This window comes from Babylonia areolata, chromosome 13, assembly GCF_041734735.1.
Source record: "Babylonia areolata isolate BAREFJ2019XMU chromosome 13, ASM4173473v1, whole genome shotgun sequence".
Classification (NCBI taxonomy): Eukaryota; Metazoa; Mollusca; class Gastropoda; order Neogastropoda; family Buccinidae; genus Babylonia; species Babylonia areolata.
In genome coordinates this window covers 22,529,349-22,541,848 of record NC_134888.1, presented here as the reverse complement: position 1 = coordinate 22,541,848, position 12,500 = coordinate 22,529,349, and the positions used below count along the sequence as shown (strand labels likewise).

At 40.7% G+C, this 12,500-nt stretch overlaps 1 protein-coding gene across 1 annotated transcript in view; it reads right to left on the bottom strand.

Annotated features, from left to right (window-relative positions):
* The window catches only part of LOC143289151 (uncharacterized), a 67,957-nt gene that overhangs the window by 24,283 nt on the left and 31,174 nt on the right, over positions 1-12,500 (bottom strand). The window contains exon 2 of the mRNA XM_076598048.1: positions 1-14. This exon is cut by the window's left edge and continues 109 nt beyond it. Within this exon, the coding sequence (XP_076454163.1) occupies positions 1-8 (8 nt within the window). The 5' untranslated portion in view covers positions 9-14. The remainder of the gene's footprint in view (positions 15-12,500) is intronic.

The window sequence follows — 12,500 nt, the reverse complement described above, 5'->3', positions numbered from 1 at the left end:
GTCAGCATCTTGACCTGCACCATCCAACAAGCCCAGCAATCATTTATCAATCAACTAATCAAAAAATCAATTACGCAATCAGTCAGTCCATCGTTGCAGTCCGTCAAACCGAGCAATCAGCTAATCAATCAATCAATCAACCAATCAATCACGCAATCAGTCAATAGTTAACATCCGTCAAACCAAGCAATCATCAATCAACTAGTCAATCAATCAATCAATAACGCAATCAGCCAGTCAACAGTTACCATCCATCAAACCAAGCCATCAAGTCAAATCAATAAATCAATCAACAAATCAACATATCAATTAATCAATCAACCAACCAATCGATCAACCATGCAATCAGCCAGTCAATAGTTACCAAACCTTGCCATAATTAATCAGCTAATCAATCAATCAATCACTCTCTCATGCAATCAGTCAGCCAACAGTTAATCATTTAGCCGTAAGTCATCCTTATTCTTTGTCATCAATCTAATCAGTCGGTCATTATAATTTTGCATTGTTATCCCATCAGTCAATCAATAAATCATTCATTGTAATGTTTTGGTATACTATGATCCAATCAGTCAATCAATCAACCAATCGTTGTAATTTTGCTTTATTATCCTATCAGTCAGTCGATGGGCCAATCATTGTGATATAGCTTTGTCATCAGATCAAACTCTTTCCTTTTTTCTTTTTTTTTAAATTCAATCAATCATTGAATTGAATTTTGTTTTATTGTCTAGCAAAGAAATCAATCATCGAAATCTTACTTTATTATCTGATCAGTCAATCAATCATTCTAATTCTGCTCCATCGTGTGATCAATCAATCGATCATGTGAATCAACCAATATATATTATTAATGTGGCGAGTTTGCTCTTGAAAGTCAAATCAACCATTCAATCGATTAATCAATTAATCAAGCGACCGATTATCAATCCGGTCAGTCAACAGATTTCCCCCTCAACTCTTTATTCCACTGGTTCACGATTTTCACTCACTGAATCTTTCTCATCATTCTCTCCCACCCTTTCACCCACCCATCCAGTCAACCATTCGTTATTTTATCCTCTTTTTTTTTTTTTTTTATCAAATATACAAAGAAACGAACGAAACGCACGCACACAAACACGATGAAAAGAAAACGACAATGTGTTTCATTCGATTGCAACATCCACCACACTTGAGTAGTTTCAGTTTCAGTTTCTGAAGGAGTCGTCATTGCCTTCTGGCAAATTCATAATACACATCACATCTGCAAGGCAGATGCCTGACCAGCGGTATAACCCAACCCGCCAAATCAGGCCATCAGAGCATGCATATATATATATATATATATATATATATATATATATATATTAGGCCCAACACTCGGCTTTTATCACAGATTGACATAAGTTTACATTTGGGCCAACAGCAAAGTGAGAGCAGTATTATCAATTTGTTTCTCCAGTCAATGGGAAACCATTTACAGCTTAGTCTTTTGTGAAGGACTATGACTCTCAAACTAGGAGGCAAAATTGCACTGGCTCTTTGTGCTGCAGCCTTGTGGGCTATTTGGCCTTTGGGAACCATCCCAACGCCGACTGTCCTAAAACCCTCTTGGCCAAGAGAGTGGGGATGATACTTGGGCAAGACACTCTCCACTATAATCAAATTCTAGCCCAAATAGTCGGAACAGCAGTTTCCTCCTCTGCTGTTATGATGGTCATAGTCGGACACGACTATCATATATACATATATATATGTGTGTGTGTGTGTGTGTGTGTGTGTGTGTGTGTGTGTGTGTGTGTGTGTGTGTGCACCTATCAGAGTGGATTTCTTCTAAGATATAAAATTTGCCAGAGGACAACACGTATGTTGTAGAGATGGATTATTTTGTTGTTTTTTGTTGTTGTTGTTTCTCCGCTATAATCAAATTCTAGCCCAAATAGTCGGAACAGCAGTTGCCTCCTCTGCTGTTCTGATGGTCATAGTCGGACACGACTGACTATCATGTACATGCCAGAGGACAACACGTAGAGATGGATTATTTTGTTTTTTTGTTTGTTTGTTTTTTTCCAGTGCGCCAAGTGCGTGCTGTACACATTACCTTGATTTATCGTCTCCTCCGAATGACCAGACGCTCAGTTTGATTTTCCAGTCAAACACGGGAGAAAGGGGCGAGACCAGGAGTCGAACCCGGACTAGACAGGCGCCATAGCCGAATGGTTAACTCTCTCCATACGAACGGCGAAAGAGACGACGTTAACAGCGTTTCATCCCAATTACCATCATCAAAATATTGCAAGCGGAACGCTCTTATACTGAAGAGGTGAATGTTGACAAAGAATACCACAGTTTTGACGACGGAAGCTAAAGGTTGGGTCATTCAGACACCCACTGGACATCCGAGGGGTCTGTGTAGAGGAGAAGAGAGGACTGGCCGTACTGAGTGAGTTAAAGCGTTGGACTTTCGATCTGAGGGTCCCGGGTTCGAATCACGGTGACAGCGCCTGGTGGGTAAAGGGTGGAGATTTTTACGATCTCCCAGGTCAACATATGTGCAGACCTGCTAGTGCCTGAACCCCCTTCGTGTGTATACGCAAGCATAAGATCAAATACGCAGGTTAAAGATCCTGTAATCCATGTCAGTGTTCGGTGGGTTATTGAAACAAGAACATAACCAACATGCACACCCCCGAAAGCGGAGTATGGCTGCCTACATGGCGGGGTAAAAACGGTCATACACGTAAAAAGCCCATTCGCGTATATACGAGTGAACGTGGGAGTTGAAGCCCACGAACGCAGAAGAAGAAGACGAACCCGGACCATCACAGACACTGTTTTGGCAGATACGCGTCTTAACCATCCTGCCACCTTCCTCCACGAGGGTTGAGTGCACGGCACAAGGGATGTATCTGTTAGGAGTGCCCGAGAAGATGAAGAGAAGACCACCAGGAGCACAGCTAGCTGCATTGCTCGGACGGAAGAGCATAGTATGGTCGTAACCACAACTGATTACTGCTGCTGACTACTGCTGACCACTGCCGATTTTTTTTTTTTTTTTTCAATGTTAAGATTTCTTTGACCTGGTCTGACTGTTCATTGACCAGTAGTGACCACTACAATGTAGTTTCCGCATCATGAATATTATCTTAATATGCAATCTTAGTACTTTTTCACCGGTTCTGGAGCCAGTTGCATTGCTCGGACGGAAGAGCTTAGTATGGTCGTAACCCGCTACTACTAACTGTGTGTAGTATGGAACTGACCAATGGCGTAGTTCGGTCAACGTAGGCATTTTTAGTCATGTGTAACTGTCAAAAAGTTTGAACCAAGCAATGCAACTTGGCTCCTGCAGAAATTGAACTGTTTTCTTGTTCTTCGCGGACTCAAAAGCTTTATGTTGTTCACGGACTAACGAACGTTCTGTTCTTCACGGCCTAAACAAAGTTTTGGATAATAATTCTTTCACGGACCCATCAAGGTTTTCGTACCTCGCGGACTGACCGAGTTTGTTTGTTTGTTGTTTTTGTGGTTTTCTTTTTGTTTGTTTGTTTGTGTGCGTGCGTGCGTGTGTGTTATTAATTGTTAAATGTTACATGTTTGTCTGAGTATATAGGTGTGCGTGCCTGAATCTGATTGAATGACACAGGAAACGAATGATGAGCGCCCAATGGCAGCCGTCAGTCGGCTCTAGTCAGGTAGGCAGCCTGTTGTGTAAATGACTCCGTGTTTGTAAAGCGCTTAGAGCTTGGTCTCTGACCGAGGATAGGCGCTATAGAAGTATTCATATCAATCAGTGTGTGTGTGTGTGTGTGTGTGTGTGTGTGTCTGTGTGTGTGTGTGTGTGCTTTGATTTCTTCACGGGCTCACCAAGCTTTCTATTCTTCACAGACCCACCAAGGTTTTTGTTAATTTCTCACCGTACCTCTTTTCTTTACGGACTCACCAAGCTTTTCGTTCTTTTACGGACTCACCCTGCCTCATTTCTTTAACGGACTCAGCAAGCTTTCTGTTCTTTACAGACTCACCAAGCTTTCTCTTATTTAACGGACTCACCAAGCTTTTCGTTCTTTACGGACTCACCAAGCTTTTCGTTCTTTACGGACTCACCAAGCTTTTCGTTCTTTAACGGACTCACCAAGCTTTCTCTTATTTACGGACTCACCAAGCTTTTCGTTCTTTAACGGACTCACCAAGCTTTTCGTTCTTTACGGACTCACCAAGCTTTTCGTTCTTTAACGGACTCACCAAGCTTTTCGTTTTTTGCGGACTCACCAAGCTTTTCGTTCTTTTACGGACTCACCTTGTCTCATTTCTTTACGGACTCACCAAGCTTTTTGTTCTTTAACGAACTCACCAAGCTTTTCGTTCTTTAACGGACTCACCAAGCTTTTTGTTCTTTAACGGACTCACCAAGCTTTTCGTTCTTTTACGGACTCACCCTGTCTCATTTCTTTACGGACTCACCAAGCTTTTTGTTCTTTGACGGACTCACCAAGCTTTTCGTTCTTTAACGGACTCACCAAGCTTTTCGTTCTTTAACGGACTCACCAAACTTTTCGTTCTTTGCAGACTCACCAAGCTTTTTGTTCTTTAACGGACTCACCAAGCTTTTCGTTCTTTAACGGACTCACCAAGCTTTTTGTTCTTTACGGACTCACCAAGCTTTTTTTTCTTTAACGGACTCACCAAACTTTTAGTTCTTTGCAGACTCACCAAGCTTTTTGTTCTTTACGGACTCACCAAGCTTTTTGTTCTTTAACGGACTCACCAAACTTTTCGTTCTTTGCAGACTCACCAAGCTTTTTGTTCTTTACGGACTCACCAAGCTTTTTGTTCTTCAACGGACTCACCGATGGTTTTACGTTCTTTCTTCACGGACTCACCAAGGCCCTTGCTGAGAAGTTTTTATTTCTATTTTTCATTTATTTCTCTTTTTTTTTTATAGTTAATTCTTCATGGACTTACCAAGTTTTTTGTTCTTCTTTCACGGACTCGCCAAGCTTTCTGTTCTTCGCTGACTTACCAAGTTTCCAGCGTATATGCGTGCATGCGTGCGTGCGTGCGCGCGCGCGCGCGTGTGTATGTGTGTGTGTGTATGTGTGTGTGTGTGTGTGTGTGCGTGTGTGTGTGTGTGTGTCAGGGAGAGTATGCCTGTTGGCATGTCTACACAGCAAATATGTAAAAAACTCATGAAGCGTGGTCAAATGATTAATTCATCATCTTACATAAGGAACGATGGAATTGTGAAATACTATGCTATTGTTTTTTTTGTACACACCCCACCGCACTTACAGAGATGCACATACAGTAGATCATTACCCCCCCCAAAAAAATTTTTTTTTAAAGTTTCCAGTGACCGAAAACGTCTCCAACGCAAACAAGAACACCCCCAACAACCGCACTATTCCATCCTCCCACCCCCACCACCCTCCTCCACTGAAAGTACAATAACAGCGACAAATAGACGAACTTCCATCCCATACCCAAAAGAAATCCCATCTCCAAAATTGGTGGAACTGACATCGACTGTAGAGAGTGAGTGGAAGAGATGTATACAGGAGGTGAGTTTTTCTATCTTTATGTACTTCGGAAAAAACAACAACTAAGTTCTGGTGAAGATGAGGAAGAAGAACAATGATGATGATGATCATGATGATGATAACAATAACAACAACGACGAATAAGAATAACGATACAATAATAACAATAACAATCAGAAGAAGAAGAAAAAGAACAACAACAATAACGACAATAATAGCTATAATAATTAGTAAAAGAAGGGAAAAAAGAACAAGAACAACAATAATAACGACAATAATAGCTATGATAATATTCAGAAGAAGAAAAAGAGCAGTTTCGTTTTCTTTGTGGAATTAAATTTACCTGACCCTCCTGTTATATCTCTTGATCGATCATCTGTTTGAAAAATGATGCTGTGTTTTCTCAGCTATATCCCATCTGTTTTCACATTTAGAAAACAAAAACAAAAACAACAACAAAACAAAAACAACAGCAACAACAACAACACTGTTTGCTTTTTGCCGTCTATTTTCATGTTTATTGTTCACTGTAGACTGATTATTTTCTTCATGTTTTTCTCTCAGATATTGTGTACACACACACACACACACACACACACACACACACACACACACACACACACGAAAGAGACAGACAGACAGACAAACAGACAGAGAGAAAGGAGATTTTCAATTTTCAAGAAATGGACGAAGAAGAATAATCAATCAATTTCGCCAAAACAAAACAAACATACGGTGCAGATTCCGGCAGAATCCTGTTTTTCCCTCTCTGATACCGTAATCACCAGAGATTGGCTTGTCAATCTGGATTGATTTCTTCATCATTCTTCATTACAGACTAGAGATAGCGTGATTTGTGACTTCAGACTTCGTCAAATGTGCTCTTCAATTTTGCATGCTTCTTCTTCCAGAATTTGTGATTACTGAAAAAAAAACAAAAAAACAATAATAATAGTAAAATAAAAAGAAAGAAAAAAATAATAAAAATGTTGGGTTTTTTTGGTTTTTTGTTTGTTTGTTTTTTTTCTCTATGTTTTACTCTTCAAATATTAAGAAATTATTTCTTTTAGTTTTCGTGTCATTAAGGGGGAAATGTCAAAGAATGATAGCGTGTGTCTCGCTCCCTCTTGTAGTTTTATCTTTGAACAATGATGAGTGTGGGAATAGAAATAGTGCGTGTGCTCAAATTGATACGAAAAAAAAAAAAAATACCGGGCTAATGTTTGTTTGCGTGTGTGTTTGTGTGCGTGTGCGTGCGTGCACTCAATCTCAGTAGTCTCTCTCGTTGTAAGGAACTGTCAAGACTCCGTATCATGATCATCATCGTTCTTATTTCACGGCTGATGTCGTGGATTATTTGGAATCGGGGGTCGTTTCGACGTTTAAAATCACACACAACAGTCAATTTTGCCACAAGATGGCATTCCGTTTATCGCAGAAATTTTGAACTTGAATCTGAGAGACAGACAGACAGGCAGACAGACAGATGAGCACGCGGAATGCATAATACACATAAATTGTAAGTTATCCCACATCGTATGAAGAAGCAATCAACATTGTCACAGAGAGAGAGAGAGACAGACAGACAGACAGACAGAGAGACAGACAGACAGAGAGACAGACAGACAGAGAGACAAACAGACAGACAGACAAAGACGGAGACACACAAAGTGAGAGACAGAAAATTGATAGACAGACGAACAGACAGACAAAGGAGGAAAAAGAGATATTCATTCAGACAGAGAGGAAACAGACAGAGACAGACACAGACACAGAAAGACAGACAGACACAAGAACCACAGCAATCAATTATTTCACTTCGCCTTCCCCCTGACACCACAGGGGACCCTAAACAGGAAAGACAGACAGACTGCCAGACACCTTCTTGTGGTGAAAATAATCCCAAAATAAAACGAGAAAGCAATCCGAAGTTTTCCCGTTCTCAATTTTGGCCTCCAGCGGAGAGAAACATTGCCAGGTTATTATCCATTCATATTTTATAATCACAGGAAATGGCACTTACAAAGAGAGAGAGAGAGAGAGAGAGAGAGAGAGAGAGAGAGAGAGAGAGAGAGAAAGAGAGAGTGGGGGAGGGAAGGGGTTTGAGGATGTGTAGGGATGGAGACGGACAGAGAGAGAGACAGAGAGAGAGAAAGAGAGAGAGAGAGACACACACACACACACACAGACAGACAGACAGAGACAGAGAGACAGAAAGAGGGAAAGAGAGTCGACAACATCAAGTTGACGGAGTGACGTAGACGGAGAATAAATGACTTTTTCTTTTTCAGTTAAGAGACAGACAGACAGACATGCTGAAAGACAGATAGACAGAACGATGAACTGATATGGATGAATAAATTTTATGAGGGTAATATAGCGTGAGGTCTGTTGGGGGGGTTTGTGTGTGTTTTTGTTGTTGTTGTTGTTGTTCTAATCCAGCCCACGCAAGGGAAATAAACACATAAATAAAAAGAGGGTGGAGTAATGACAACAGGGTAAGACTATAAAAAAAAAAAATTAAAAAAAATTATAGCTTGACATTAACAACACTTCGTAGCCACTGAAAAGAACCCTAAATATCTGTCAATGACGAACCGACTCGCGTCCAGTGCTATTTTTAGTTCGCGCGCTAATCTCAAACTTCCTTCCGTGCCCCGCGTGAAATCCCTGCCAGTTAAACGATCACGTGGAGGGGGTCGCAAGGGCGTGGGGATGGGGGAGGGGAATGGGGGGTGGGGTGGGGGTGGAGATAGGGTTAGGGAGGTGAGGGAGGAACGGGGAAAGTAGGGGGGGGAAGGGATGGGGCCGGAAGGGAGAAAATTAAAACCGGAAGAGATGGTGGCGTGGTGGAGGGGTGGTGGTGGTGGCGGTAGTGGTGGTAAAGGGTCGGAGGTGGGGTTTTTTATGTTTTTTTTATTTTTTTATTTATTTTTTTTTTTTGGGGGGGGGGGGGGTTGGGGGAGGACGGGAGAAGGAAGCGGTTGGGGGGAGGGAGGGGGAAGGGAGGGCAAAGGGTTTATGGTTGGCGATGGAAATGAGATGGTCAAAGGCATTCTGTTACCTAGTTTCTTGCTTTCTTTCTCTCTTACTTTCTTTCTTTTTCAAGAACAGTCCTTTTTTTTCTTTTTCTCATATATATATATATATATATATATATATATATATATATATATATATATATAAACCATGTGTGTGGGGTGGGTGGGTGCGGGTGTGTGCTGATTATCTGGTTGTGGTTTTCCGCAATTTATCTTTATTCTTATCTGTCCATTATAATCAATGTGCAATACAGTAGGCTATGCTTATAATTATATTCAAAATAATGTTTCTTAATTCTTTCTGTTTTTACATTAAGAATACCAGTTATTACCTGCAGTGTGTGGATGTATGTATGAAACGGTGTATGTGATATTTTTTACATTTGTGTCTTCGTAATATTCATAAAAGTTGTTGTTGACTTTTACAGTTATGGTCCCCATGTTGTTTACTTGTCTATGTTGTGATAATGCACCTGACCAAATTTCTCCAGCTGGAGATAATAAAGTTATTCTTATTCTTATTCTTAAATAGATAATTACCTTGTAGACTTGGAAGAATTTAATGCTGTGAGATTTTAGCACGTCGTGATGCAGTCTAGCTGAGTATTCATTTATATATCCATGTATCTATGTATTCATGTATCTAGTTGAACCAATTTATCTATTTGGCTATTTGTTTCTTTATATTAATCTACGCTGTTATTTATACATGTGGAGTGATGGCCAAGAGGTAACGCGTCCGCCTAGGAAGTCAGAGAATCTGAGCGCGCTGGTTCGAATCACGGCTCAACCACCGATATTTTCTCCCCCTTCACTAGACCTTGAGTAGTGGTCTGGACGCTAGTCATTCGGATGAGACGATAAATCGAGGTCCCGTGTGCAGCATGCACTTAGCGCACGTAAAAGAACCCACGGCAAAAAAGGGTTGTTCCTGGCAAACTTCTGTAGAAAAATCCACTTCGACAGGAAAAAAAAAATAAAAACTGCATGCAGTAAAAAAAAAAAATACAAAAAAGGGGTGACGCTGTAATGTCGCGACGCGCTCTCCCTGGGGAGACCAGCCCGAATTTCACACAGAGAAATCTGTTGTGAATAAAAATAGAAATACAATTACAAATACAGTCACGCTCAGTCTGGCGAAATGCGCATCATTGTTCTATACTGTCTTGGCAATTTCTGTGCTAAAAAAAAAGATTAAAAATTAAAAATGACTAAGTTACAGCTATGAACACTGAGGTGCTCTTTTGAAATAAAAAGAATAAATAGATAAGTGTACTAATCTCCGTAGCATTTAGATGGGAACCCCTCTCTTCACAAAAAAGGCATCCCCGATATAAGGTATGCACACACACATACATACATACATACACACACACACACACACACACACACATATATATATATATATATATATATATATATATGTGTGTGTGTGTGTGTGTGTGTGTGTGTGTTCGCCCGTGCGCAAAAGTATTAAACAAATTGCAGCAACAGAAGTCATAAATAAACTAGTTTGTCATTCGTCTTCTTTTTCATCTTCATCAACATCATTATCTTTTTCTCCTCCTCCTCTTCCTTCTTCTTTATCTATTTCATCATCCTCATCATCATCATCTTCTTCTTCTTCTTCTGCCACATCTACATTCACTTTAATTTCTAGAACAAATTACACGTGCTAACACAGGTCCACTTCTGTTGTTTCACATTTTTGGATTTTTCTTAACCTCATACCTGCTAAACCTTAGTGAAATGAATTCAGTGAGGCGTGACTTTTCACGTGTACTTCAAACTGGGGCATTTTCTGAACAAAAGTAATGAAATCCCAAGAGAACAACTCCAAAATCTGAAAGATGATGATGACCAAATTAATATCCTAACCCTTAAGTTCAGTTTTTATCACAGTGAGATGGCAGCCGTTCGCTGAAAAAACAAAAAAAAAACAAACAAAAAAAAAATTAACCCTTTCACCGCCAGTCAATTTAGAGTGCAAAATTCCCTCGTTGGTATAAAAACAGAAAAATTTGGTGTCTAAGTATAGCTGGGGATTCCCCCTGTGGTGTGTAGAAAGTATGTCCAATACTATCCAACCACCGAACATAAAGAGCAGTAGGTTCATGGATAACAGACCCATGATCTGGTCACCCTTCAGTGACATGGGTCCTCTACCAAGCTGCTGCATAAATGCGAGTTTGACAGTGAAAGGGTTACTCGTCAGCAGCAACCAAGGGGTTAAATTAAAGCACCAACCTTTGGTATTTTGTTATGAGTCAACCCCCTCCGTCCTGATAATCCCCTCCACCCTACATCATCACCACTACCCCCCACACACACCCCCTCACCCCCTGTCCATCCGTCTTTATAAAATAAAAACAGAATTGTTATGTATGACCTATTCAGTGAAAGTTTAACCCCTCAACCCCCAGCATTTTTATGTTTATGCATATTTTTTTTTCTTTAAATTAAAAAAAAAAACGAGAAGAAAATGAAAACGAAAACTTTAATTAAGACCTTTTTTTTTCTATTCGATGTGTGGTGACCTTTTACTCGATCACTTCCCTGGAGCGACATTTATTTATAAAACGTCAGGCTACAATTGAAATGTCACGTTTATTATTACAGTCACTTTACTTGTTGCCTCTCGCTGCTCTTCGCCTTGGGGTCTTGTGGCAGCCTCTGTAGTCAAAGAAAGAGACAGAGAAAGAAGAGAGAGAAAGAGGGACAGAGAGAGACGGACGGATAGACAGACAAGAGATAGAGACAGAGACAAAGAGACGAGGGGAAAGTGGTGAAGGAGAGAGAGAGAGTGTGTGTGTGTGTGTGTGAAAAGAGAGCAAAAAGACACGTTATTCACTTTCAGCGAAAGATAAAAGACAAGCAATGTGTGTGTGTGTGTGTGTGTGTGTGTGTGTGTGTGCGTGCGTTTTATGTGCTTTTCTTGATATCCCGACCTAGAGAGAGAGAGAGAGGGTGACGGAGAAAGGGAGAGACAGATAGACAGACAGACAGAGAGACAAAGAGAGACAACAGACAAAGACAAAGAGCGGAAGAAACACAGAAATGAATGGATGGATGGTTTATTCATTAATTGGCCGATGCCCCTCATGAAAGGATGTTTTTTGGAAGAACAAAAAAAAAAAAAAAAGAGAGAGGCATTGCATCAAACCTTAGCGATACACATTCAGTTAATTATATACATTCCATACAGTACTAAGCACCGTACACAAAAGTGAGTAATTTAATACATAATACACATCATGAATCATACATGCTTGGTTAACCGCACTCGCTAAAGTTATACATGTTATTCATATAATTATATACAAAATTCACTCTTGGACGTAAGAGTGGTTCACAGGAAGCGGAAGTAAACAGTTCCTTTGTTTTAAACATGATTTCTGTATGTACGTTTTTATTATACCCTGTACTTTGAGGCTTAAAACGCTTTGTACAGACAGATTTATAAATGAGAAAAGTAGACCGAGAGAGACAGAGACAGGCACAGACACAGAGACAGACAGAGACACAGAGACAGACAGAGAGGGGCATGAAGAGACGGAGACAGATAGACAGACAAAACAGACGGAGTCCGACGGGCGCAATAGCCGAGTGGTTAAAGCGTTGGGCTGTCAATCTGAGGGTCCCGGGTTCGAATCACGGTGACGGCGCCTGGTGGGTAAAGGGTGGAGATTTTTACGATCTCCCAGGTCAACATAATTTATGTGCAGACCTGCTAGTGCCTGAACCCCCTTCGTGTGTATATGCAAGCAGAAGATCAAATACGCACGTTAAAGATCCTGTAATCCATGTCAGCGTTCGGTGGGTTATGGAAACAAGAACATACCCAGCATGCACACCCCCGAAAACGGAGTATGGCTGCCTACATGGCGGGGTAAAAACGGTCATACACGTAAAAGCCCACTCGTGTGCATACGAGTGA